Here is a 27,099-nt window from a genome sequence, read left to right as displayed (position 1 = left end):
CAACGTGCCCATGCTGTTGCTTGTTTTTGAAGGAGGAGGTGAATACCAAAAATTTTAAATTTATTCTTGTAATTTCGCGAGAGGTGGGTCAAGCCCGGATTTGAAGTATTTTCGTCGAAAAAATTCCATCCATAGATCACGCCCTTAAAGTTTGGTCACTACATGCCCGGACACACTGTATAATTTATAGCGCTCTTAAACCAAAAAATATTCAAATCGCACCCGATAAACAAATAAATCTTCGTAAAAAAACAAGTACTGACTGTAAAATAGATTTATTAAAATTAAAGCGCTGCATCTACATACAACCTATGCACACTAGGTATCTTTTATTATCCTAAATAGAATTAATTACAACAGACAATATTAGCCATTTTTTTTTAATAGCCTTTTCAAGAAAACAAATTACGCTAGCTACAACGTAATTTTCGTAATAATGGTTAAACTGAATGAAAATCACTATAGTTTAAATGGTAGATGCATATACATAGAATGGAATATTGCTGAGAAAAAAAAATCTAAACAAACTATCCTGAATTTGAAACATGTATGAATTTCATAAAGTGTATGTCATTATTAGTGATTGATTTAATATTAAATTACAGCAGGAAGACATTCAACAAATGCTAACGAATGTTTTAAAATTTCAATGGCTATACAAAATATTTTTCAATATACCCCAAATAAAATTCCTTATGAAGGATGAAGACTATGACCTCTACATTAAATAATAAGTATAAAAATATGGATAAAACCTTTTTAATAAATGGAACTTTGTTTAACTTAAGAATGGGTGAATTAAATTGTAGTAGAATTACAAATTAACCATGATTCAATATGGAATGATACATGTTATAATAAAAAGAAATACTTCTGAATCTATTCAATATAGAGAAAATACTATGATAAAATAAGGGAGAAACACTTAAATATGTTTAGATTTTATTATTATTATATTCATATAGTACACTATGTTTTAAGATCTAAATCTTTAATAATTAATCTGAATAATATTTTTATATTGCTCTAACAATGTACTTAAATTCCCAAAAAAAAATGATATTATCTAACATTAATAGTAAAATATACCCTCTTTAAATACTCTTCCTAAACAATGCAATGGACCTTCCTAAATTACATGGATAACATAATATGATTTAACAAAGGAAATATTATTCCTAAAACATTCAAATAATCTTATTCAGATTTGCTTTTAACTGTGTATAAAATTTGGTTCGTTTGGTGAATCAAATAAAGAGCACTTACAAACACTGCATTGGCCCTGAAAAAGAAATACATGTAATTAACAACTTGCAATCATAAAATCGTTATTTCGATCACTAATCAATCACAATCACTTCCAAAATACGAGGGCCGGCTGATAAGTCCGCGGCCTAAGGTACTTAATGAAATAAAATAAATGGTTTCTATTTTTATTTTTGTAATATAATCTCCCTCAAAAGAAATACATTTCTTAAATCTCGCATACAATGCCTTTTACCCACCCAAAAATTTTTTTTTCGAAATGACGACCAACCGCAGCTTTAATGAAGAATGTTCACTAATTTTGTTTTTTAGCTTTCTGTATTCTCTGTTAAAAATAAAAAATACACGTGAAAGAATTATTTCGATACGTCAATTAGTTTCCAAGATATTGAATTTTAAATGTGCGGGCGGCGGCCGGCCCCCCATTTTATGCGCGTGACGTCATATTACAGTGACTGGCTCATATTTGTATGGGTGGAATCTTGCAAGCTGAATTAAGACCCACTTCCGGGCAACCGATTAAGCTAAATTTCGCATACACATGTGATTTGGATGACCATGCAATATTATGATGACATGGAGCTGATCTGATGATGGAGCTGGAAGGTGGCCATAGGAACTCTATAATAAAACGACTTAAATGCATCGAGTTTGGGCTCGTTCGTTTTGTATTGATCAGTATTTTAATTCTATATAGTAATCGGGGTCTAATGATGGAGCTGGAAGGTAATTCGCAATAAAACGACACAATCGCATCAAGTTTGGGTTTGGTTCAATTTTAATTTCTGTGATGGGTCTGGGTGTTAATATGTATAATAAGTTTGTACTTACAAAAAAAAATGTATTTAAGTATGTTTATATCCGTTTTCTAGTGAGCGGACACTGTGAATGTACGTCACGCGGGGTCACGTGACCGTCGGCGGGACTAAATAATTAAGCGAACTTTGAATGCCTATAAAATCATAACTACTGGGTATTTTTGAATGAAATAAAATAAAAACTAATGTATTTGTTAATGTAAAAGCTTAACTGTAAAATAGGTTTCAAGTGATTTTGCATACCTAGTAACATTCTCAATTTTGTTGTCATCTGCATAAGTCCTTTTTCAAATCGAAAAACAGGAAAATATCGCTAGGTAATAGGTCTTGGCTATATGGTGGGTGGTCAATCTCTGAGAACCCGGTGTCTTTCAGGGCTTGGCCTCGCAACACGTGCGGCGTGAACGGGCGCGTTGTCTTGCCGAAAGATCAATCCGCGTGTCAGTTTCCCACGTCATTTCTTCATTTCGAACATAAAGAAATATTCTTCAGCTATCTGCCACGATTTAATTCTTTGGTCAGCCGGAACAATTTTTTCGACAATTTTGCCGGCAACGCACCTGTAACGCCCCTGGGTCTGCGGGTGTCTATGGGCGACGGTAATCACTTACCATCAGGTGATCCGTTTGCTCGTTTGCCTCCTATCACATAAAAAAAAAAAAAAAAAAAAAAAAAAAAAAAAAAAAGACGAACGTTTCCTTCACTCAGTATCGTGACAGGGCGGGGGTCGTTTTCACAGGTCTCTCGTCCGTGTTGAAATAGTCGGGCCCATTTTTTAACCATGGTATATGAAGGTCCAGAATCCTGAAGAACCAATGACATCTCTTCAAAAATGTCTTTCGGTCTATTTTCCTTCTTTACGAGGAATTATGTCCGCGGCGCGCGGTGTCGAAATTCCGCAAATCTCCAGATTCGGCGGGCATGGTGATGTCATTTGTTCGATAGAAATTGAACTATCAGTGCAAACTTAATTAGTGATTGCTTTTTATAATACTACTGAGTGTCGCAACTAGTGACATGAGTAACATGCTAATTACTCATCGCTAAGTACCTTAGGCCGCGAACTTTTCAGCCGCCCCTCGTAAAAAATCTAAGGAATGTTAGTGGAATAATGAAGCAATAGGTGCAGTATTATAATCAAAAGAATTCTAATACAAGCAAGATAAATGTTATCTTTTTGTTTTATTAATATCAGAATGATAACTTTATCAAATTGCAAAAAAAATGATTAGTTCACATATTTGGGGTGACAAACTCACTAGGAAAGTCATCTAAAGAACTGGTTATATTTTATAAGTAATTGATAGTTGATGAATGAAATGATAAAACACCTATTAAGATTTAAATGATATTTCTCATTTGGCATGGGACTAATAGATCCAGTAAAGTTACTAATTTGCCTCAATTTAATAATTCTATCAATACAATTAGTTATGAATGAAGTATAAAAAAAATAAAAGAGAATTAACTTACTGTCCTTCCTTGAAGTATTCTTTCAGGGTATTGGAGAATCTCTTAGAATATTTAACAAACTCCCGTTTTCTCTGTTCCAAGACTTGCTTGCCAGGGCCTGGTGTGTAAGTTGAGACTTCATTTACTGCATCCAACAGCTTTTTGATTGCAGAAGCAATCTCTCTGAAAATTATAGAACAACAATGAGGATCAGTACTGTTGTAGAAAATTCAATAAAACTAGTATCTACGTTAATCTTTAAGACATAAGAAAGATATATCTTTTTGAATTATCCAAATCGGACCATTACTTACGAAGATATTAAGTAATAAACATAGGCCGTTTTTGCCGCTAAAAGTCAACGTACGCAGGGCCGCGTGACGTCATTATATCCGAATCGAGCGCAGCCGGCGTACTATTGGGATGGAAAATATTTTTTTCCAGCTAAACCATCAGTTTTAGAAAAAAACTTTTAATAACATTTATTCATCAAAATATAGTAACCTATCGACCAGTAATTTAAGAAAATAAAAATTGTGAAAATTAAGTATCGCTATGTCCAAAAACCACATTTTCATAGGATTCGATGCAATGCGGAGACGCGGTTGGGGTGAGTGTAACTTAAAGATTGTTTGTATTGAACATAATAATACATAATATGATGCTAATACCCAGTTTCTGGCCTGGGGGGGGGGGATAAGTCATACCCACCTTATAGCCTGGGGGGAGGGGCAAGCCTTACCCAGCTTCTGGCCTTGGTGGGAGGGGGGGAGAGGCAAGTCATGCCCAGTTTCTGGCCTGAGGGGGGGTAAGTCATACCCAGCTTCTGGCCGAGGGGGAGTCATACCTAGCTTATGCTTATGGACTGGGGGAAGGGGCTAGCTTTACCCAGCTTCTGGCCTGGGGGAGGGGGTGTCAAGTCATAACCAGTTTCTATGGGCTGGGGGGAGGGGCTAGCCTTACCCAGTTTCTAGCCTGGGGGGAGGGGGGGGGGGTCAAGTCATAACCAGTTTCTATGGGCTGGGGGGAGGGGCTAGCCTTACCCAGTTTCTGGCCTGGGGGGCGAGTATGTAATACCCAGCTTCTGGCCTGGGGAAGGGGGGGGAGGGGGGGGGGGGGTCAAGTCATAACCAGTTTCTATGGGCTGGGGGGGGGGGTATGTAATACCCAGCTTCTGGCCGAGGGGGAACCCAGCTTATGCTTATGGGCTGGGGGAGGGGCTAGCCTTACCCAGCTTCTGGCCTGGGGGGAGGGGGGGGGGGGGGTGTCATACCCAGCTTCTGGGCGAAGGGGAGTCATATCCAGCTTATGCTTATGGCCTGGGGGGAGGGGCAAGCCTTACCCAGCTTCTGGCCTGGGGGGAGAGGGAGGGGTCAAGTCATACCCAGTTTCCGACCTGAGGGGGGGGGGGGGTAAATCATACCCAACTTCTGGCCAAGGGGGAAGTCATGCCCAGCTTATGACCTGGGGAGAGGAGGGGGGCGGGGGAGTCATACCCAGCTTCTAGGCTAAGATTAAATAGGAGGGAGTAGCTGTCCTTTCCTGCAGCAGCTGGTCCGCCCATGGGAACGGCGAAAAGATAGGTAGGTACGTAGGTTTAACTCGGAAAAACTAAATAACAGGTAGGTATTGCGTGTACATCGAAATGATCTGCATAGAAATGTCTTGTAGCCTAGGCAGAGTGTATCTGCCTCAGCTATACCTTATTGTTAGAAGTAAATAAATTAATACTTATACATTTTTATATTTTACTTGGAAGAAGATATGACTCTAACAACACTTATGAACACTTTATTTGAATAAATCGCCAAATATACCACCGCGGAGACCCCAATCGCGTCTCTGCGTTCCATTGAATCGTATGAGCGTATGGATTTTTTGCGTTATTTTTCACAATTTCTATTTTTAAAATTACCTATCGATAGCTTACTTTATTCTGATGAATATATGTCATTACAAGTTTTTCTCTCAAACTGATAGTTTGGCTAGAAAAAAATATTTTCTATCCACGCAGTACGCCGGCAGCGTTCGGATCGGATACAATGACGTCAACGGTCCCGCGCCGGGCGGTCAGTGAACTTTTTTAGTAATTTGGCCATAACTTCGTCAATTTTTGTCGTAGAACAAAAATTTTTGGACTGTGTATTAAGGATTTCTTAGCCCTATAAATCTGCATTCACAGCTAAAAATCGAAATGATCCTCATTACTGTTAGTAAAACTAATTTATAATACACTATGACATAAAAAAATATAAATATTGTCATGTTTTAGTTTTATTATTATTGATTTTCAGAACCTACAGGAGTCTCATATCATCGCCTTAAAGTGAAAACCTCAGTAATAGATTTTAATTACTTTTTTTACATTTAAGAGGTTATCACTAAGGAGTCAACATAAAGCTTACTGATTTCTACTCTACTAAGCAAACACTATTAGGAAATCATTCTCTGAAACCCCAAACAGTATGTAACATATTATGCAAACAGTCATAATATTAACTGTTAAATTATACAATTTTAATGGACAGTGATGACCGAGGTAGCAGAAATGTGGAACATGGCAGCAAAGCTAGTTCACTAATATCACCATGCTACTCGGCAAGCTATGAAAATGAAGGAACTATTTATTTATTTGATAGATAACCAAAATAATGGTCACTTTTATGAAATAGAATAGAATAATAAATAAAGCAAGCCATATGACTATGGTCTGGCATCAGTGTTGCAGAACTGATAAAAGGTAGAGTTAGCTGATTTTCAAGTGGCTGTCTCTTCTCACTTGATAACATTTATGTCCAAAACTGAAGACACTTAATGATATCATTTTAAATTGAAAATAATGCATTTATTTATCAAATAATAGCAAATTTTCACTCACTTAATTGTTTCAAGGAATGTCTTTCTATCAGTTATTTCATCGGGAATGCGGCTCAATATTTTTTTTAAAGCTGTGGATTTCTTGTTCAGTTCTTGGAATGCCTCTTCAGTTCTATTTAGCCTGAGATCTGCACCTAGAATAAATAAAATACATAATTTTAGAATCATTTATCATCCATGTATGATCATTTGGTCATGATAAAACTTATGATTTATAAGCCTGATTTGACTTTTTGTATTTGGGAAAATATGGATTGCTAATGTGAACTCACATTCAGCTTCAGTGAGAGTTCCTTGAAGACGAAGCAGGCTTTCGTTCATGTTGACAGGTATATCAGCCCTTCGCATGATACCTGCCACGAGATCATAGTTTAACCCAGGAACAGCTGCTTCTGCTTTTGTTAATGCAGCACGTAATGTTTGGGATGCCCCCAAATCGTACTTTTCCAACTGAAATTGTTAAAAATAGGATTACAACCTTATTGAAATAACAAAAATAAAAAGTAAAAGTGATTTGTAATACAGTGACTGTACCTGCGTGAGAACAGGACGTATGAGAACTGGCAAAACCAATGAAGTGACTGGTAGTTCATCCCCCATTGTCATCGTGGTAATTATTTGTGTTCGGCCTAATCAAAACAATACAAACAGTGAATGATTGTTTAATCAATGTGATTTGCTAAATTAGCAAACAATGACTGTCGCGTAGGTAATTTTACAAATATTTTTTCACAATTTCGACTCCATTGACTTCCATCAAAATTTTTAATGTCAACAATGTCAGTCATGTCAATCAATCAATGTCACAATGACATTTTAAACTTTTTTCAACACAAAGATTATACAAATACATACCTTCTCTTAGATAGATAGAGACATCGATGTAGAAAAAGAAAAACGCCGCACTCTGCTCCAAACTGCCACGTTATGGCGACAGACTTATAGTGGTAGCTAGCCAGGCGGACTTAGAACAAGCCCTACCACCAACCAAACCGAACAGAAAAATCTGCCCCCACAGGGAATCGAACCCGGGACCTCTGCGTCTGCTGAGGCAGGTGGTCTTACCACTAAACCACAGCTAGAGGCGGTTTGACAGATTCTCTATGAACACATAACGATCTTCTATGGAAAAAAAAAGAACACATAACGAATGACACAACTGACACTGACAGTCAGTGACAGCTGTGACACAGTGGTGCCAGATTAGGCGAATTATCGCCATTTAGGCTACCTCTGGGGGTCAAATGGCGACCAAAAAATGCAAACGGCTACCGGTAGCCATTTAGGCTACCTAGAAAATAAGATCGGGCTATTTAGGCTACTTCAGGATTACCTTGGAAAAATAAATCCTAACCTAGTATTCTGTAATTCAGTTAGTTTTTTAAAATGACCCCTACCCCCTTTACTACTCTAAAAAGTCCAAACTCCATACTAAATCCGTCAATTTTTTTCTAAGCGTCAGCTCCATACAAATTACGTTAGAAAATTCGGTTATTCGGCTAAGTCCTGCACCCTCTTTGCTACACCCTAACCGTACATAAATAATAATGATCAAAATCTTTACACATTACCGGTGGACCAGCTGGTATTCTATACAATGCCTAGGAATTACATACACGCCTAGGTAAAGTATTTATTGAACAATAATATTTTATACATTGCCTACGCGCCCCAGGCATTGATTTTACACATAGAATTCCTAAGTTATACAAATTGCCGCTAACACATACATAACGCACACACTTACACGCAATATGAATACACGATTTAAGAAAACAACATGGCCGCAATATAGGAAATGACAGGTTGTGTGTGTGTGTGTGTGTGTGTGTGTGTGTGTGTAGTTATCAGCTGATTGCCTATAATTGCAGCCATGTTGATTTCTTAAATCTTGTATGTACTCGGCACAAGTCAGGTAGTTAGTGACGTCACATAAAAATGTTGCCAGAATGAGTAGGCTGACCAAATATTATCTATCTCTTTTTTCATACGTCACCATGGGTAAGTTAGAAAGAGATAAACAGTGTTTGTCATTAATGTGTCGATTTGATATGTATTTTTGTATACTTACCTCAAAATGTTAGGCGAATTAGGCTACTTCAGGAAAAAAAAAATATTAGGCGATTTAGGCTACTCGGTAGGAAAAATTAGGCGAATTGAGTTAGCTGATATCTGGCAACCCTGCTGTGACAGTGATATATTTTGTATGAGAATTTCGATAGTTTGGGGTTTATATTTTTTTAGAAAAAATAGTAAAGTTTTGTTTCCAAACCTGATAAGTGTTTAAAAGAAAATGGCAAAAAATACATCTAGTTCAGCATTTCGTAAAATTGATATCGATCAATACAATGAAGACAATTTCAAGGAAGATGAAGCCGAACAATCAGTGCCCACGGGACCAGACGAAAGCGAAGTTTGCTCTTTGCTGAATCAATATCCTTTTTAAATACCAACTACAAACACTTTTCACTTTTTATTGTTCTTTTGGACATAACAGTTTATTGCTATTTATTATTTATATCTTTATATGCCAAAAATGGCCAATCTTATCATAGTGACTTAATAAGAATGAGTCACTAGGTACAACAGCAATGTATTTACCTCATATATTATGATGGACATTGCATGATGGTGGTCACCTACCTGCCATGAACTTAGTGAAGGAGGCTTATGTTCAGCACAGTGGAGGTTGACCAGATGATGATGATACTTATTTTTTTCTAAACTAAATAAGTTGTTGATGTTTCATTTACAAAAATGTCTATCTTGCAATTAAAATACATTTATTTATATCTACCTTCCTTATGCAATGGTTATATTTTTATAATATGAATCAATTTATTAATAATAATTATGAAAAACACCCAAAATTTCCTTAACTCCTGAACACAGGTAGACATATTGAAGCCCTCAGATTAGTTCTGAGCAATGCACCGATGGGATCTTTGAATCAACAAATCAAAGTAAGTGCTTACTATTTTAAGGTAGACTATTTAATTTTATTGAAAACAAATTTACTAATAAAAACTTCCCCATCTTCATAGTACTTTATTGATAATAATAATAAAATCTTTATTTGGCACGGGACAAGCAATGACAATTACAAGTGTAAAAAGGTACATTAAAGAAGAAAGATAAAAAACAGTAAACAGTAAATGAATCCAGCCAGACCAGTAAAATCCCAAGCCAAAAAGGCGCCCGCTCAGCGATACTCGGGACATAAGTTAAATGTCCTGATGCTGATTTTCAGCGAGTACCCTTCCCTAGGCCTCGGCTGTTGGGACCCAAACCGCGTTATTGGTTATGGGTTATACAGGGTCCTTCTAAACTAGCTACATTCCTTTTAATGGGGGCATCTATACGGTACACTGAACAAGTTCACCAAATTTGAGTATGTGTTTTATAATGATTTTACAAAGTTACATTTTCTAACAAAAATAAAAATTCATTTCGTCTTACATAATGGAACATGCTGTATTTTTTACTCACACAACAAAGCTGTAGTGTATTCATACACACAACACACACAACGCTCACTACCACTGCACACTTTTTTGTTGTTTACACTCACGTCATAACAACTCACAGCAGTCGTCACAGCTGATAGCCGATTAGCTGATCGACTGATTGGGCGAGCTATCACTTTAATGTTGCAGGCCTACTCTCATATCGTTGTCTATCCTTATTATCTTATGTTAATCACAGTAAAACGGACTCACGATACCATCGAAAAATCAATCAGCAAAGGCCATGATTTTTAAGGCGCGTCTTAGTAAATTTATTTGCATTTGTGCATCTGTGCGTCATAGTTCACTTCACGAGCACTACAAAACGCACCTTCACACAAGAAAGCTAATCAAAAACTGAATTAAATCAAAGCGCACGCGCCGACAAATGCCGACAAGCCGCACGCCTTTTGTTGACACAAAGACGCCGACGCCGCCAAAGCAAGAGCCGAAAAGTTGGCATAAGCGTACAGTCGACGACAAAAAAGAAACTTATTTGTTTATTATTTTATCTGCTTGCTTTCGATTTCAATTGATTCGAATCTAAATTGTGGTGTTGAGTATTTCATGGTAAAATATCCTATAACAGATAATAATTAAAAATTAATCGAACTTATTGTTTTGTGATGGTAATTCAATGGCCTAGTCAATTATTTAGAAACATTAAATTAGACTATTAAAGCAAATAAAACTCTTCAATTTGTTTGTATTGATATTCCATTTATCCTAAATCAAAGTCCATTCTTAAATTAATCGTTAATGTCATCATTTCTATTACAATAGAAAAGTAGATGAGGTAGGTAGGTACCTAATTAGTTAAATAAAATTTCCGAATCATTTCCGTTCCAACTTGGTATTTATTTATGACCTATCTTATGTACCTGTGATTTAACAATAAACACAATTTTAATTTGAATAGTAAAAAAAAGTTTGTTGCATTTCTTAATTTTATTTTGGTGAGTGTACATTGCGCTAGCCGGCGGCCGGCGGCACGTGTCTAAAGGCGGCGGCACGTGTCTAAAAGTTCGTTTGCTGCGCGCCGGCTATTGTTGTACGATACGACACTCGAGTCTTGGAATCTTACTTATTAAAAGTTTGAAGAAAATAAAATAGCTATGAATTAAGACTGTGTGTTTATTATTTTATTGGACCGTTTTAACTTTTTGATTACGAAAATCGTCAGTCTTTAGATGGATACTTCTGATTCGATTATTTGCGTTTAATGCAATTTTATTGATATTACATTTGTATTGTGCGATTTATTTTATTTTCAATTAGGATATAACATACGGATGATGATATGAAATCACTCATTATTGCCTATTAGTATACACCAACTCAAGTTCATGTCATGATTCAGTCTAGCTCAAAGAACTTAAAATACTCGAAAGGACTCGGAAGACTCAATTATTCCCATATTCATGTGACTAACGAGTCCTAGTCTTAAAAATAAACTCAAGTCTCAAAATAAAGACTTTAAAGACTCGAGGTTCTTACAACACTAGCGCGGTCGGCTATTGTGAGGGACGGCTGTCTTTGATACCACCGACTCCGCCACGCATAAATTAAGGATGTTAACTCCAAAATTCTTTCTAATCTTAATAATAATAAAACTATCATTATTTACTTTTATAATTTTTTTTTGTTTCTACGATGATTTTAATGATTATTATTTCAGTTTAAAATTGATAGTTGGGAACAATTATTTACTTATTTACTTCGGAATACTAAAGACTGCCGATAATCACAGGTAGATAATTCGATAGCGTTTAGTTTCTGCTATGATCGAGTCAATTACGAATCACATTTTTATTTAATTTGCTAAGGAAATATTAAGCGATTAAAATTAACATGAAAAATGTGCCTGCTTTATCGTAATAATAACCGTAATTCTAAATTTCATAGTCATGGTAACTATCCCATTTGTGTATGGCATAAAAATAAGTCATTGATTTCGGCAACTAACTTTTTTGCTTCGTTTCGTTGCTACGTTTGAAATAAAAGATTTTTACAAGCGCAAAAGTATTTTAACGAACTTTTGAATAAACATCATTCCATTAAGGCCACTAAATAAGTACTTACCACATAAGATTTTTTTATGTTACCAAAAATAAATAAACTTTAATTTTCTGCTTAATTTAATTCCTTAAATAACTAGTAGTAGCCCTAGAATAGCTTGTGTGGCGCCCGGTCCGTCGTCCGGCGGCACTCTTGTGTTCGCGGCCAGTGGCCCAACGGCAGCACAAGCGCAATGGCGGCCATTACGTAAGCTCGTGTGCGTGCGGATTTTTGTCAGTGTAGTAGTGAATCAGCTGAACAGGGTGTTGTATTGGGTTGATAAGAAATGAAGTTGTTTCCTTAATTATCTCGGAAACTAGCCTGAATTTTTGGCTCAAACTTTGGGAACGTATTCAGTGTGACGTATACATGCTCCCATTAAACGGAACGTAGCTGATTTAGAAGGACCCTATATGAAAGCTGTTGTTAAAAGTGAGATTTTTATTAACTGGTTATTTGTACAGATTGTAGGTACTATACAAAAAGATGTTGTAATGTAAACATACATTTTATAATAATTTATTAAAAATGAGTTATGAATATGTATTTTTAGTCACATTACAGTTTTTAGTCACCTTTATGCAAATCAGAAACCTAAAGAGCCTTTTATACTAACCATAAATTTCTATTTACAGGATAGTGCTCTAGCACTGACACTAAAAGTGCTGCTTGCAATCAAATCTGCTCAAATAGAAGAAGTGGTTGGAAACCTCTCCAGGGATGATATTGATATTCTCATGAAATACATTTACAGAGGATTTGAGTTTCCATCTGAAGGCTCAAGTGGACATCTTTTATTGTGGCATGAAAAAGCATACAACATTGGAGGAACTGGATCCATTGTCAGAGTCTTATCTGACAGGATGAAAGTTTAATGTAACAGACATTATTATTTATACTAAATTAATGTTGTAAGAGCAATATTCTAAAACTTTAAAAAGAACTCTTTTTGCATTTTTTAACTAATCAATTCCAAAACTACTCAAAATGAAGTAGTAATACCCATTATGTTAAAAATACTTAAAATATAGTTACTCCAAAATATTTCTTGTGTTTTAATTCTGTAAACGACAATCTTTTGCATGCAGACCAAAAAATAAACCTTTCGTGATATTTTTTCCATGCTAGCGAACAAAATATCCTTTAACGCACGTCGCCACTACGAACGCGTACAGAACATCATCTATCGATAATGTCCTTATTTTGCATAAATTATGAAACCATAAATAGTTGAGGTGGATGGATGGGGATGGATCTAGCTACCGTCTGAATCGGCAGTCTATTAAAATAAAGCACTAATTTCTGAGTTGGAACACCTCATACGTAGGTAGGTACCTATCTAATCTTTCCTTTCCTATTGAGTCCAACGATTCGAAAACGAAAGTTTTTCGTGCTAGAGGTACGGAACTATTCTGTTCGATGCGACTGCCAAGGTACGACGTTAAATGAATAACCCTGATATAATTATGTGGCGACTAACGATCTACTGTATACATTAGTACTTAGGTACCTAGATTGATCACGAGATAAATAAATATAAATAATAATAATAATAAATATCCTTAGACATTTTACACTGCGCTTCTAGTCCCAAACTAAGCAAAGCTTGTACTATGGGTACTAGACAACGGATATAAACATACTTAAATACTTTTTTTTTTGTAAATACATACTTATTATACATAGAAAACACCCAGTCCAATACAAACAAATATGTTCATGCACACAAATGTTTGTACTGTGCGGGAATCGAACCCGCTACCTCCGGAATAGTAGTCCTTTTCGACCCACTACACCAAATACCTACATACATAAACAGAATATACAGACATACCTACCTAAATGAAAACTAGTATGTAGATCGAAACGGCACCATCAGGCGGTCTTATCGCTAGGAAGCGATCTCTTCCAGACAATCCCACCTAGAAACCGGGAAACCCAGACGCTAACTGAAGAAAACAGATTCTTACGAAATCAGGATGTTAAAGCTGTAAATTGCATATTTCTAAAAACAAAGAATACTTACCACCTTAGCTTAATTATCGTCGCGGGCAATGCGCGACGATAATTAAGCTAAACTAATTAAATTCTTTCTTGTACTAATTGAAGGACTTTTTCTTATAGGTACCTAAATAAAGTAGGCCTATTTATCATAATTTGTATATGTAATAACATTTAAATTACTTAGCAAGTACTATTCAAGCTTGTTTTTATCGAGGCGGGCAATGTAATGAATGTTTATAGTTTATACAAGCATAAGTTACTGTTTAATTAGATAGGTAAGTAGGTATTAAATCTTGAAAGCCTAAAATATGTTTGGTTACTGCTGGAGGCGCCGGAAGTAAACAACTTGAGTGCAATCCCCGCCGCTGTCAGGTCGCAAGTGACTGCAGAGGAAAGTAATTGGCCAGTGTGCGGCAGCCAGTCTCTCGCCTGAAGAGAATGCGCCATATAAAAGGCTCTCAATACTTACACTTGTCACTCGAACATTTCTATAAGGCGCCGTGGACGTACGCTCACCCACGACACAATGGAAGTTCCGGTTAGTAAAACATTGCTCTAGCTTTTAACATTTTTTTGTTTTGTTGGAGACTTCGAGGTAACTAGAACGACCAATACTTATGTAACATCAGCGCAGCGTACATTAAGTTTTATAATACCGGAATCGTGCTTTTTTTCTTTCTAGCTTGCAGAAAAAGATTTCTTACGTCAGTGTGTTGCGCTACATTTTACATAACAATATTAATTTGTGTCACAGTTTTATTGTTAACTATTAAATTGTCAATTGATCTCAACTCATACATTATCATTTTAGGATATTTCCTCGTGTTTTTCCCACACCCTCTGTATATACCTACAATTTCAGTACCTATTTCATGAATTCATGCAAAATAATGTAATACCTATTAATTGTTATGTTATTAATATGTTAGGTATGTACTTACATAACATCGTTTTTTTTTTACAGAAATTAATAATATTACTATGCTGCACATATTACTGCGTAGCATCGCACCACCAGTCCCACATCATTCCTGTAGAAGGCTACGATACCGAACTGCAAGACCTTGGACAACATGTAGAGATACCTGAAACACCCGTGAAGGTGATCAAAATCACGAAAACCATTGCTGTTAAAGTACCAGTGCCATATCCCGTGAAGGTACGAGAAAAGGTGCCTTATCCTGTTCACGTGGCCAAACCTTACCCCGTGCCGGTCCCACAGATAATTAAGGTACCTCATATCGTTTCACCCAAATCTGGACACCAGCACGAAGGTGGCGATGAAGGCAAAGCTTACCAGGTCCAGGAAGATTCGTGGTCGAACGGAGAAAACTCTTATGCGCCTGAAGGACATTCCTTCGAAGGGGCACACTCAAGACAGGGCCAAAATTATGGCGAAGATTCTTACGGAGGCTCACCGATAAGTCATTATGATTCGCCAGCCAGCAGTTACTACGGACATTCTGGCAATTCAGACAGCAATCTCGGGAATGACTCTGATGAATCAAAGAGTTATGATCAAGCCATAAAGGAATACTTTAATAAACATCAGCCTAGCGGTGATTCAGGCAGTTCCAACAGTTATAACTACCACTGAGTAAAATCTGTAGATCCGTTGTCCTCTGTGTACCTGAGTCTAACTTATAATGCATGTTAGACTGAATTTAAGTTACCAAAACTTTATGAAACAAAAACCGATACCCAATTGCTTTTTTGTTACTAGATGTGTACTTATGTAATATTGTTAATTTTGTATGTAAGTAATGGTAATTTATTAATAAAAGATTGTTTATAAAATCTATTTATTTCCAACATACACATAATTATATTTTTTTGATTATCACACCTTAACTAGATACTCCAAATAAACATTTACTTATTTCAAATACAACTAATAAAAGATATTCTCAAGAGACATTTAAAAACGAAGTGCACCACTTCCACACTATAAATTTTGTAGTTTTTATCTATTACTTTCATAGGTTACTTTTAGGTTTCCTTTTTTGCTTTTTGCAGAACTTTTGTTGTTTTTATCATTACAGAGTATGGAGCTGATTTAAATTGGAATAAAATTAATAACAGCAGTACAATAAACGAATAATATAAAAAAAACACATAAAAATGTAACATTTAAAATAAATTGTATAATTTTGAAACTTAAGACTTATATAGGTACTTAATTTTATGCATTAAACCTAACTTATATAATATGGGAACTATTCAAGCAATCACTATATCTACCTTTCGCCTGCGATAGGTAATTTTTTATGGTCTTTGCCGAGACATATTATAACGACGGTGGGTATGTACTTCGTGAGAAGTTTAAAGAAACAATCCAGTTATAAATAACCTTAAAATCAAATATGAAAATGGAATTTTATTGCATTAATCAGAAAAAAATACAATTAATAATATTAAGCCAGCAGCACTCTTCACAGTGCTTATCTCTCGTCGTTTCGTTGCTTATGGATATCACAAAATATCAAGTTACATAAATTTTAAAGGAAAAGAACATTAATTCGCAGGTCATTTTATGAAAATGTGAAACCAAGGCATAATTAGGCCATAATTGATTTCTAATCAAGAAAATAGTAAGTTCATATTTTTTAAGTATAATAGATTAAAATACTGATGATATGAAGCATAAATTATGAAGACTTTACACGCTACGGGTTTATAAAAGACTAAAAATTATAGTTGTGGTAATAAAAAACGTGCGTTGTATAGAGAATATTGAGCGACGTCTTTCTTTTATAAATATAATTCATTGTATTTGTTTTATGGCTTGTTCTAGTTATTATTAGATTATTACCTCAGAAACTATGGATATAAATGAGATCAAGTCGGCGATTTTCCCTAACGCTCTATGTATTGACCATATTTCAACCGTCACGCGACGTGGTAATTCGATCGATAAAATATCGAGTCTTATCAAAAATATATTAACATGAATAGTCCTCCTCCTATCATAATAATTGCGATGGCCATACAGCCTGTATAAGAAAATATCATTTATTCTTGACCATATTTTAATAATTAATTAATGTATCTATCACTGGGTACCCTGTATTAATATTGTCTGATGATATTAGTTTTTCTGGCTAAGCTATATTCTTGCTTTATAATAAGATCCTCATTATGAAAGTTTTTTATGCTTGGAAAATACTTTGAATACAAAATTCAACTCTGGTTCAGGTTATCCAGTACTTTATACATTACATTTTATTTTTTGATTCAACATAAATCATACTAATTTTGCGCCTTAGTATAATTTGTGTAAGTGACAGGACCTCAGCGATAAGATCTCAACTAAACGAGTTGGTATAAAATGCTTACTTTAAACACATACTTACATCGATTTTTATTATAAAATATATTACGTAATACGTAGCCATTGTTTATATTGTTTTAGTATATTCTAAAGTGGCACGCACATTTATAATGGTGGTGAATATTTAATTCGTGGCCGTTTACCGGGACTCCTGATTTCTGTGTCGCTGGAGTCGTCTGCAGGTTTAGGCTTCACATTTATGATCGGGCGTATCAACACTTCTGGCTTTTCGTCTTCATCTGACACGTACATTCTGGTTAGGTCAGAGGCCACTGAAGCCGTCTCACACACGCTGAAATAAAGGAATAGATTATATTAAACACACATTAGCATTTATCTAAGACGAAAACTTATGATACTAACTGCAATGAACTCTCAGTCCTATCATCCTATCCTAAGTACCTAGTAAGTAAATCCTAAAATTATTAACGAGAGTATAAAAATATCTTAAAATTGTATCTGTAAAGTTTTTCTTCAAGAAAACAGGCCACGAGACGTAAGACGAGCTATTCTTAAATTATACATTACATTTTGGTCGAGGGAAGCGCGGGGTGCGAGGAGTTTGATCCGAGCAAACCGAGCGTTATGTCACAAGTCATGTAGGTAGTGTGCGTGTGCACTCATGGATAATTTACCGTGTACCGACACTCTAAACATTAACGGAAGAATAGGGGTGTATTTGGGTAAAAAAACTAGTTTTAATTAGTCCGTCAGTTAACTCGGTTAACTTATCAAAAAATACTCGACACGTATTTTTCACTTTTTCAAACTAATGAAAGTTTTAAAGAGAAAGCGCGCCAAAGTTCAAAAGAATAGGCCCGTGACGTCAATGAACGTATAAGCGTGACGGCAAAAAAGTGCAGCACTTTGTGACGTCGCGCGGAACTTCAACGCACCATAACTTTGTAATTATTTGTTTGATCGACAATTAAAAAAATACGTGTCCCATATTTTTTAGATATAAATTTTTTTTTAGAATCTAGCCTATGGTGGGACGCGTCTTATTTGATCTTTACCTGTTGTTATAGAACTCGGTGTCTGCCACGCTCGCGGCGAAGTCCTGCTTGACGGCCAGCGCGGCGGGCAGCGCGGGCGACGGCAGCGGCAGCGCGGGCGCCAGCAGAGCGGGCGCGGGCGCCGGCGCCGCCGCCTCCGCCATCACCACGTCCGAGCCGCCTTCGTCCGCGTCCTTCAGTATGCTCCTGGAACGACCAAATGAAACATGTTATTAAGTGTAAGTATTTTTGTAAATGTTATGACTTAGGCCCAGAACAGACGGTGAAACGCAACTGCAACGAAACTGCAACTGCTACTTACTTTTGAGTTACATCTAAGTTTCTGCCATAGCGTCCGTTGAGAGACCACACATGACGCGACCAGTTTGAAAGTTTCAAGTTCCGTCTGTTCTGGGCGTTATGGTTCAGAAACGTGGCCTCTCACTATAGTTGCACAGCGTGCTATGGAGAAGACTATGCTCGGTGTTTCTTTAAGAGATCGAATCAGAAATGAGGAGATCAGTAAACGAACTAAAGTCGCTGACATAGCCCGACGGATTAGCAACCTAAAGTGGCAATGGGCAGGGCACATAGTACGCAGAACTGACGGCCGATGGGGCAGCAAGGTTCTGGAGCGGATGGCCGCGTACCGGAAAACGCAGGGTGAGACCCACAAGGTGGACCGACGACATCATAAAGGTAGCAGGAAGACGCTGGACGCAGGGCGATACCAACCGGGCAGCATGGAAAGCATTGGGGGAGGCCTATGTTCAGCAGTGGACGTCCTATGGCTGAGATGATGATGATGATTTTTGTAAAGTCCGGTCTCCAAGCAAATAGAATATCGTCCAATGAATGACTCTAAGCTACCCATCCTTAATTAACCTTATCATGCGCGGGTATAATAGCAGAGTTCTCAATAATCACATCTTTACAATATGTAGTGAATTAGTGATGTCAGCTTTCAAGGCTGATGAAGATTAATTCTAAAAGTGCCATTTTGACTAGTCCATATTATTTTCCTTTTGTGACGTATTTTATAAGATACCGAAATAAAATATAAAAAAACTCACTCGTCAAGGTTTAAATTTAATTTGTACTCTTGTGACTTTTGTACAAGTTCAAACCAATTTGATTTGTTCATATTATCGTTTGCTTCCGTGTTGAAGGACGAACCGGGCCTGGAACAAGTAATAAAACAATAAGTATAATATTTTTAGTACGAAATAGTATCTATAGATAGACGACAACACATGATTTTTTGTTGCAAAAAATCATGTGTTGTCACCTATCACAACTTATAGCTAGTTTGTACTTAAAAATTGCATACTTACATTGGAGTGAAATTAACCATGGCAGCAAATTGTTTTTGTTTGTGTATCTGGTAGACGCTTTCGCTTGTTACAATCATGGTGACATCTTTCGTGAGTTCTTTAGCCATCATCATTTGACTGTTTGGCTGCAACTTTTGCACGTCACTGCTATTTGCTATATCATTGATTGAAAACTTTAATTTACCTGCAAGAATAACAAAATAACAATTTAATAAACAAATAAATATATTTAATTTCATCGTATAAACTACAATCGAATCGAAATCAATAAAGGGTTTCAAAAATCGTTCTTAGTAGTAGCACTGTTTACTTGACCGAATTTTATTTTTTATTACATACTAGGATAAAACAAAGGAATCTATATATATAAAAATGAAACCCGTTTTCCGTTGTCACGACATAACATGAAAACGGCTTGACCGATTTGGCTGATTTTTTTTTTTTAGGTTTCTAATACTCTGTAAAAACCTTGTAGTTTTTACGGAAAAAAATATAAAGAAAATCTCTACGCTAAGGCGGTACGAAGTTCGCCGGGTCAGCTAGTGTTATTATAAATAATAATTATAAAACTTACTTTGGTCGACATACAAAATTTTACTCGCAATCTCATACAGAATATCAGCAGACCAGAAATGAGGTATACGAATAAAAACCTTCCCGGAATCGACGGGCATGTTAAAACCAAGCTTATGCAGCAACTGTAAAAACTTCAGATCTTTAGAAATCGATGCTTGCTCACAATTCCACGGAACTAGTGGCACAGACTGATTGAGCACTGAAAAAAATAAATATTTTTAGACTCTATCCACAAAAATTGTGTTCTAGAAACACAAGGAATGCAATTCATGAAGTCCGTACTTACACAATGAATGATATGAAACAGGAGATATAACAGGCAAATCGTCAAACTTTTTCTTAATAGTCTGCAATATGAAATCCATTTTCGTAGTATTATCTTTTCGGCATATCTTTGACCTTTTCTCAACATAAATCTTAGCGAAACAAGTCTCCAGTAAGACTTTCTGGACCCATTCTAGGAATTTTAGATTTCCTTCTTGTGTCAGCTGTTCACAAAGTTTAGTTATTTCATCTTCTCTTAATTCTTTGTTCATTTGTAACGTTTTAGCACTTCTTTCATTTTCTCCTTTAGTAAGTTTGTCAAATTCTTCTTTGTCTATCAAGTTCTGCTTTAACAATTCTTTGATAATGGATTCTCTCGTCTTGACTACTCCATCTTCTTTGAACATCTTGACAAGCTCTCCGATAGCATCGGAGAATGCACTGCATTGCATATAATTCCAATTCAAAGATGACAACTCATCATCAGTCCATCTGAAATAAATAATTATGAAATATTAAATATCTTTTAACTGCTAAAACTAAAAAAAGCATGTCTGCATGAACTAAAGTTACAATTAACGAGTGTTTTCGGATATATTCAGTTATATAATTTAATTTCAGACTAAGTAATTTAAGAACTCGTAATTTTATAAGTCTATTCACGTTTTAAGATAAGTTTTCGAATTTTAATTGAAAAGAAATCATATTAACTAAGAATTATTTATTTCTGACCTCAAAATTACTATCTATCTACTATATAAAAATAAGTCGGGTTTTCCTCCCTGACGCTATAACTCCAGAACGCACGAACCGATTTCCACGGTTTTGCATTCGTTGGAAAGGTCTCGGGCTCCGTGAGGTTTATAGCAAAGAAAACTCGGGAAAAGGGGGTAAAACGGGATCCACGCGTACGAAGTCGCGGGCGGCCGCTAGTAGCTATAAAAAATAAAGACTGAATATAAGCATAAGTCAACCCACCTGTCTTTCGACGAATCATTATTCCCACCGTTCGTTTTCTTCTTAGCATCAGCTTCGGTGGTTTCATTTTTGTTGGCGTTTGTAGGCGCCAGAGGCTTTACAAAAATTTTGTCATCGTCAAAGTTCTCCGTATCCAAGCGGAAATTGGAAACACTTTGTAACGTATGAGGTTTCTTCAAGAACGTATTTATAATGTACTCTATGAGATCAGACCAGTCCTAAAATGTATTAAAAGAATATTTATCACATGGTTTTCAAAGTTTAATAATGAAAAAGAATCCTACAAGTTTGTATGTACCTACATAGTCTGACCATTGAAACCAATTAAGCAAAACTTGTGCTGATATCAACACTGGATTTAATATAGCATTAAACAGGGTGTAAAGGACGGTTTGACGGTTCAGCAGTTTATTATTAACTAGATATTCTAAATTTCCTTAACATCAGTGTAGTTAACTGAGAAGCTAGTCTACAATGAATGTTAAGTATAAAGCTATCACTGACTTTGTTGCGATCGTTTTCTCGATTGTCGGGTCCTTTCCATAAATCGCAACACAATATAACACATGAATAATTCACCACATTGACAATATCTACAACTAACAAGTGGATACATTGAAACTCTGATGTTAACGCATATCAATATGCGCTGACGCATTACGCCAGTTAAAAAGTGCTACAATATACGCAATTACACGGCTGCCTTATTTAAATAAGCATAAGTAAGGCTGTGTTGTTTTTTACTTACATCACATATTTCAAATTCTGATTTCCAGATAGAGGTAAACGTTTTTAATATCTTTGGTTGAAAAAGAGTAATTAGACTTTCTAGTTCTCCGCCGACATGGTGCATTATTGTGAAAATGCAATCATTCACAAATTCACCATTAGCTGTGTAATCTTCTAGCAGCAAACCATATTGATGCATTACTTCTGTGGTGGCAAATCTATTTGAAAAATAAATAAAAATCAATGTTTTGAGCCCGACCTGAGAGATGGTCGAGAACCGTCACCTAATATCGGAGTGGAATGACGATTTGAACAGACTCTCAGGATTTACACAGTTTGGCCCTGAACAGAATTTAAATTTGTTAGAATTATAAGAAGCACGTTTCGTACCAAATATGCGCGAAATGTTTTTTGAATTATGAGATTCAATTTTTGAATATTTTATTGGCTGATTTTAATGCCCACAACACACTTTTATCCTCATTATTTGTATAAACGTTAGCAAGTTATTGAAGAAAACAGCCAGCAACATTAATTTTTAATAATTAAGAAACTTACTGTTTAATATGATCGGGCATGTTAGTGGATCCATTGTACTCTGGCAACTTCATAACATTATCTATAAATGTTAATAAGATATGATTTGTTACCACGATGTCCTGAAAAGATACAAAGAAATATTATAATAAGAAAAATAAGTCAATTTACAAAGGTATTATGAAATGAATATTACCTGTAGGTATTGTTTTGTATGATACTTGGGATTATAATGTCGTAGTAGTAGAACCAATAAAGAACGAAGCTCTTCAGTTTCACACATTTTAATTTGCAATTGAATAAGAGCATCTTGATCATCCTTACACATGTGTGTGAACTTCTTGTATACTTCAATGGCTTGTACAAACTCCCGGATAGCAGTTACAACCTATTAAACATATCATCTTAAGAATACGGTAAAAAATTGGCCTAATATAAATTAGACAAGTCAGTGCACCAAATTATTACACATAATATGTGTGTACTCGATAGAAACATTTAATGTAAGGATTTAAGTGCTAAGAGCAGCATTCGAGCCTTTCCCGCTTGAAATACTCGTAATAGGGTGTTTCGAAAAGCAGTGTCCAAGTGGTGATTCGGCAATAGAACACCTCTAGCCTTATTATCACCTTCGTGAAAGCCTACGATTTTTGAAACTGTGACATCTTGTAAAGTTGAAATAGACGCTATTTTGAAAAAGCATTCTGATGTGCTATCAACTGTACTTAGGTAAAATAATTAAGTAAGTAGGTATATTAAAGTTCTATGAACTGAGCTTCGAAACAAGCATTAAAATCGTTAATTATAATTTGAACACTGAAAAAAAATCTATGAAGTTGCTCCATTTCCTATTCACTGCTTGACACCTTGTATATTTTTTCCAACATAATTAACGCCAATCAACATACGACAATGCGTAACACTGCAAAATAATAATGGCATTGCAAGCAAGAACAGGACACAGGCCACTACAACGCACGTTGATATACGTCAGACACATAAAACGTGATCGCAAACACGTGGTTTGTTATGTAATCGAACACTTGACATAGGTAAACAATCACTTAATTTACCAAGTGCAATCTCCGTATGCTAGGCTTCAGATCATTCCCGTCCAATTTGATAGCCAGTTCAAACTGCTCACACAGATTAACGCCTTCCGCAGTCAAATACGTCACTATATCAAACGAAAGCACAGAGCAAACGTGTTCCAAGTCCAACTCAATTTGAGTCGCAAATTTAAGAAAATACGTCACAAGCCAGAAAAAATGCGAAGTATCGATTTCCAACTGCAAGTTTGTAAGAATTTGAGTGTGGAGAGTCTGAACCAAGGAATTATATCCCTTCAAAAGGAAATCTACAGTAAATTCTTTCAATATGTTAGATATATCGTCATCAGTTGGAGTCTTATGCAACAGGCCTTGCACATTCATACTGAAAAAGAAAATACACGCATAAGAATATGCTCGATTTAGTGCATATTATTATTATGTTAGGTTTTAATTATTTTTAGGTGGTAACTTACACGTTTGCCTTTCCTCTTTTTACTATTTTCTTTCTCTTTCGTTCTTGTAACGTTATTCCAGTTCGCCCCTTATTGTTTATTCTTTGCTTTGAGTTATGGGGCTTCTGATGAACGGGTTTCTTGGTTGGCAACTCGTCTTCATTACTGGATGTTGAAATAGACTCTTGGTTCTCTATCTGTGTTCCATATCCACAATCAGAATTTTCAGATATAATGGTTTTCTTTTCTTTGTTACAAGAAGACCCTTGATCACTGCTTTTGTTCTGTTCAGATTGATTACCGGAATCACAATTCATGGCTTCATTCTGTAAAAAAATTACATCAAAACCTCCAGGATTGTATGAATAAAAGAACGGTATTCATTTAAATTAATAGAGTCACACACACCTCAGGGTTATTATTAACAGATTTTTCACGGTTATTTTTTTTAAAAGAGTTTGCATTGTGCTGTTTAGAGTTAGGTGGTTTAAATGGCTCGTTTGCGTTTTCATTGTTGTTGTTGTTCGTCACTGAAGAGCCATTCCAATCATCGCTACCAGAATTTCCATTTGGCTCATCATTGCTTTTTCCACTTCCGCCGGTATCGGAAGAGTCGGATGTAGGATCTGACGTCAACATCGGTGATGAATCTTCACTGCCTAGGGCGTTAGACAAAAATATTACTAAAAAAATTGCCACAGACAACAGGACGTCAAGCTAAGCACTGTGGCATCGTAGATTGAAGTGCTGTCGACTGACATTTTTTTAATGTACCTATTTCAAAAATATCATTAGCCGAAAATGTAAGTCTACCTTAAATGAGATCGGAGAATAAATAAATAAAAAGGTTAATTATAAAACGATTTTGTCTAAAATGGAGTAATTTATTGTATTTCTCATCATTTTTAATAAGCCTTTTGGTTGAACAAAAAGAAGAACGTATTCGGTTACTGAGCTACAACTAGAACCAACCTCTATCTGGAGGAGAAGTGTTACTCTCATTATCCTCTGAACTTTCGGATAGAGACGCCTCGAGCCACATATTAAGAAGTTTATGTAACGTAACCACATGTTGATCTTTATATAGCAATGCGATCAATTGAACCATAGTTACACCCCAATTAGTCTGAAATGGAAAAAAAATACAAAACACACATCTCGACTCTTGAACAATTTTGGAATATCTGAATGTACATCACACACATGCGAAAACGAACACTGAAACAAAGCATTCCCCTTCAGAATCCATAAAATGTAGAAGTTGTTAAGTACTACCACAGAATAAGTAATAGTACAGGTACAGAAGGATTACTCCGCAAGACGATTTAAATAAATGCGAGTCTTGCTGCGACGCGATACAGTGGAATTCAGCTCGCACAGCACTACGTACCTACAATTTTATTCACCTACAAGTTTTGTCTCTTTCTATCGCGTGCCTCTGAACTCTTCTTACGCTGTTAGGGTTGCTGTCTAGTGAAAAAAATAATTAATCTACTTATATGTCATGAGGTACGTACCTCATGACACGTATGTATGTAAGTACGCATTCATTATGGAAAACCTTGGGAGAGGCCTTTGTCCAGCAGTGGACGTCATTTGGCTGAAACGAACGAACGCATTCTGAGCAGTAGTCATGGTAGGTTAGGTTCCTATACTATCCTAAGAATTATTGATTACCTACATGGCCAACATACCTTTCAGCATCTTTGGGAAGCGAAAAAAAAGATAAATCCGGTAGATTTCTTTTCGAATTTAAACACCCGAACGCCGCACAATATTTCTTTCTCTTTATGTCCATTTTTAAATAATACTTCGATCATAGAATTATAATCATACTACAACGCACGCCAGCGTCCTGACGGGCGCGCGCGTGACACTCGACTGATATAATACCCGCCGGCGGGGCGCTTCGCTGTAGGTAATTATCGGATGTACCGCGCGGAGTGAGCCAGGCCTGGTACTACGACTGACAAAATATTTCGACATTCTAAATTATTATAAGGTGTTTGCCAACACACAGACGTGTAAATAAACGAAGCCAAGTAAAATCTAATGAAAGAAAAATAAATAAAAACATTTCACTTAACATCAGGTGCGATTGTGGTCAAATACCTGCCTTGTTATGCATAAAAAAAAATTCGCAAAAAATGCCATACGTATAAAGATTATGTAATATTAAAGCAATAATTATAATCGTAACCAAATACATATGATGTCACAAAGTGGTTATAATCAATTAATCACATTATAATTGACCTAAGAAATAAATTTGTATAGGCAGGTTTCCAGATATTTAAATCTCTGGTAATTTATTAACTTCAAACATAAACACAACCAACTAGGTTCACAATTGTTATTTTCATATAAACGTAACATTTATGTTATCCGATTACCATAAAGCCAGCCAAAACTTTACTTATGATAGATTTCTTACATTTCGTAATAGTCTACCGTAAACGTCGGTTTGTGCCTTACGACATTCTAAATTTCCACAGACGTTTTATAATTCAATCGATAAGAAAACCGTCTAAGTGCGAGGGTAACTTGCCCTACGGTTTTATTTGTAATAATGACGTAACGGGCATTTTTATGGCATCCCGTGATTGCATCAAATCAGCATCATGGAGCAACGCTTATTAATTTTAATCAGTTCCATCGTTACATTTGTTAAATTAAATTAATAACTACGTGTTTTTATCAAACTCCGAATTAAAATAGTTGACATATACATGGTGTTGATTTCAATACTCGCCATATTTATTTAGATGATCTATTATGACTTATAAACGCATTATCCAACAAAAAAATTACAAACAAAAGTGGAATTTTTAGCGACTATTTTCCGTGTGACATCAACCGTACTGTGGGCT

The 27,099-nt window shown here is 35.9% G+C and overlaps 4 protein-coding genes across 4 annotated transcripts in view; 2 read left to right on the top strand and 2 right to left on the bottom strand.

Annotated features, from left to right (window-relative positions):
- Positions 1-259: 259 nt before the first annotated feature.
- Positions 260-7,196, bottom strand: LOC135087924 (programmed cell death protein 10). The gene is made up of 5 exons (XM_063982780.1): positions 6,948-7,196; positions 6,686-6,863; positions 6,415-6,547; positions 3,558-3,719; positions 260-1,282 (listed from the first exon to the last, which is right to left on the bottom strand). Exons 1-5 carry the CDS (start codon positions 7,017-7,019, stop codon positions 1,198-1,200), a joined length of 630 nt encoding a protein of 209 aa, XP_063838850.1. The 5' UTR covers positions 7,020-7,196; the 3' UTR covers positions 260-1,197.
- A 1,386-nt stretch (positions 7,197-8,582) lies between these two features.
- LOC135088336 (actin-related protein 2/3 complex subunit 5-B) lies at positions 8,583-13,021 on the top strand. The gene is made up of 3 exons (XM_063983185.1): positions 8,583-8,847; positions 9,305-9,376; positions 12,613-13,021. The coding sequence occupies exons 1-3, from the start codon at positions 8,707-8,709 to the stop codon at positions 12,850-12,852; spliced, it is 453 nt and encodes a 150-aa protein (XP_063839255.1). The 5' UTR covers positions 8,583-8,706; the 3' UTR covers positions 12,853-13,021.
- Positions 13,022-14,411: 1,390 nt separating this feature from the next.
- Positions 14,412-15,778, top strand: LOC135087923 (uncharacterized). Its single transcript, XM_063982779.1, has 2 exons — positions 14,412-14,519; positions 14,946-15,778. Exons 1-2 carry the CDS (start codon positions 14,508-14,510, stop codon positions 15,576-15,578), a joined length of 645 nt encoding a protein of 214 aa, XP_063838849.1. The 5' UTR covers positions 14,412-14,507; the 3' UTR covers positions 15,579-15,778.
- The window catches only part of LOC135087922 (protein timeless), a 27,948-nt gene continuing 16,615 nt past the window's right edge, over positions 15,767-27,099 (bottom strand). Inside the window, exons 4-17 of the mRNA XM_063982778.1 lie at positions 25,202-25,355; positions 24,638-24,888; positions 24,251-24,555; positions 23,799-24,159; positions 22,922-23,113; positions 22,747-22,847; positions 22,208-22,406; positions 21,460-21,677; positions 20,504-20,973; positions 20,216-20,416; positions 19,642-19,825; positions 19,381-19,488; positions 18,329-18,514; positions 15,767-17,604 (exon numbers count right to left, since the gene is read on the bottom strand). Coding sequence (XP_063838848.1) covers positions 17,418-17,604; positions 18,329-18,514; positions 19,381-19,488; positions 19,642-19,825; positions 20,216-20,416; positions 20,504-20,973; positions 21,460-21,677; positions 22,208-22,406; positions 22,747-22,847; positions 22,922-23,113; positions 23,799-24,159; positions 24,251-24,555; positions 24,638-24,888; positions 25,202-25,355 — 3,117 coding nt within the window. The 3' untranslated portion in view covers positions 15,767-17,417. The remainder of the gene's footprint in view (positions 17,605-18,328; positions 18,515-19,380; positions 19,489-19,641; positions 19,826-20,215; positions 20,417-20,503; positions 20,974-21,459; positions 21,678-22,207; positions 22,407-22,746; positions 22,848-22,921; positions 23,114-23,798; positions 24,160-24,250; positions 24,556-24,637; positions 24,889-25,201; positions 25,356-27,099) is intronic.

The sequence above is a fragment of the Ostrinia nubilalis genome, chromosome 3 (genome assembly GCF_963855985.1).
Source record: "Ostrinia nubilalis chromosome 3, ilOstNubi1.1, whole genome shotgun sequence".
NCBI classification, from domain to species: domain Eukaryota; kingdom Metazoa; phylum Arthropoda; class Insecta; order Lepidoptera; family Crambidae; genus Ostrinia; species Ostrinia nubilalis.
Note: the sequence above shows the minus strand (reverse complement) of the source record. Positions and strands in the feature narration are given on the sequence as shown.

Excerpts from the sequence above, each read along its gene's own strand:
- LOC135087924 (XM_063982780.1), bottom strand. The coding sequence starts at position 7,019 with ATGACAATGGGGGATGAACTACCAGTCACTTCATTGGTTTTGCCAGTT. Across the intron at positions 6,864-6,947 it reads TACGTCCTGTTCTCACGCAG|TTGGAAAAGTACGATTTGGG; the intron begins GTACAGTCACTG and ends TAACAATTTCAG. Across the intron at positions 6,548-6,685 it reads AACTCTCACTGAAGCTGAAT|GTGCAGATCTCAGGCTAAAT; the intron begins GTGAGTTCACAT and ends TATTTATTCTAG.
- LOC135088336 (XM_063983185.1), top strand. The coding sequence starts at position 8,707 with ATGGCAAAAAATACATCTAGTTCAGCATTTCGTAAAATTGATATCGAT. Across the intron at positions 8,848-9,304 it reads TTTGCTCTTTGCTGAATCAA|GGTAGACATATTGAAGCCCT; the intron begins TATCCTTTTTAA and ends CTCCTGAACACA. Across the intron at positions 9,377-12,612 it reads CTTTGAATCAACAAATCAAA|GATAGTGCTCTAGCACTGAC; the intron begins GTAAGTGCTTAC and ends TTCTATTTACAG.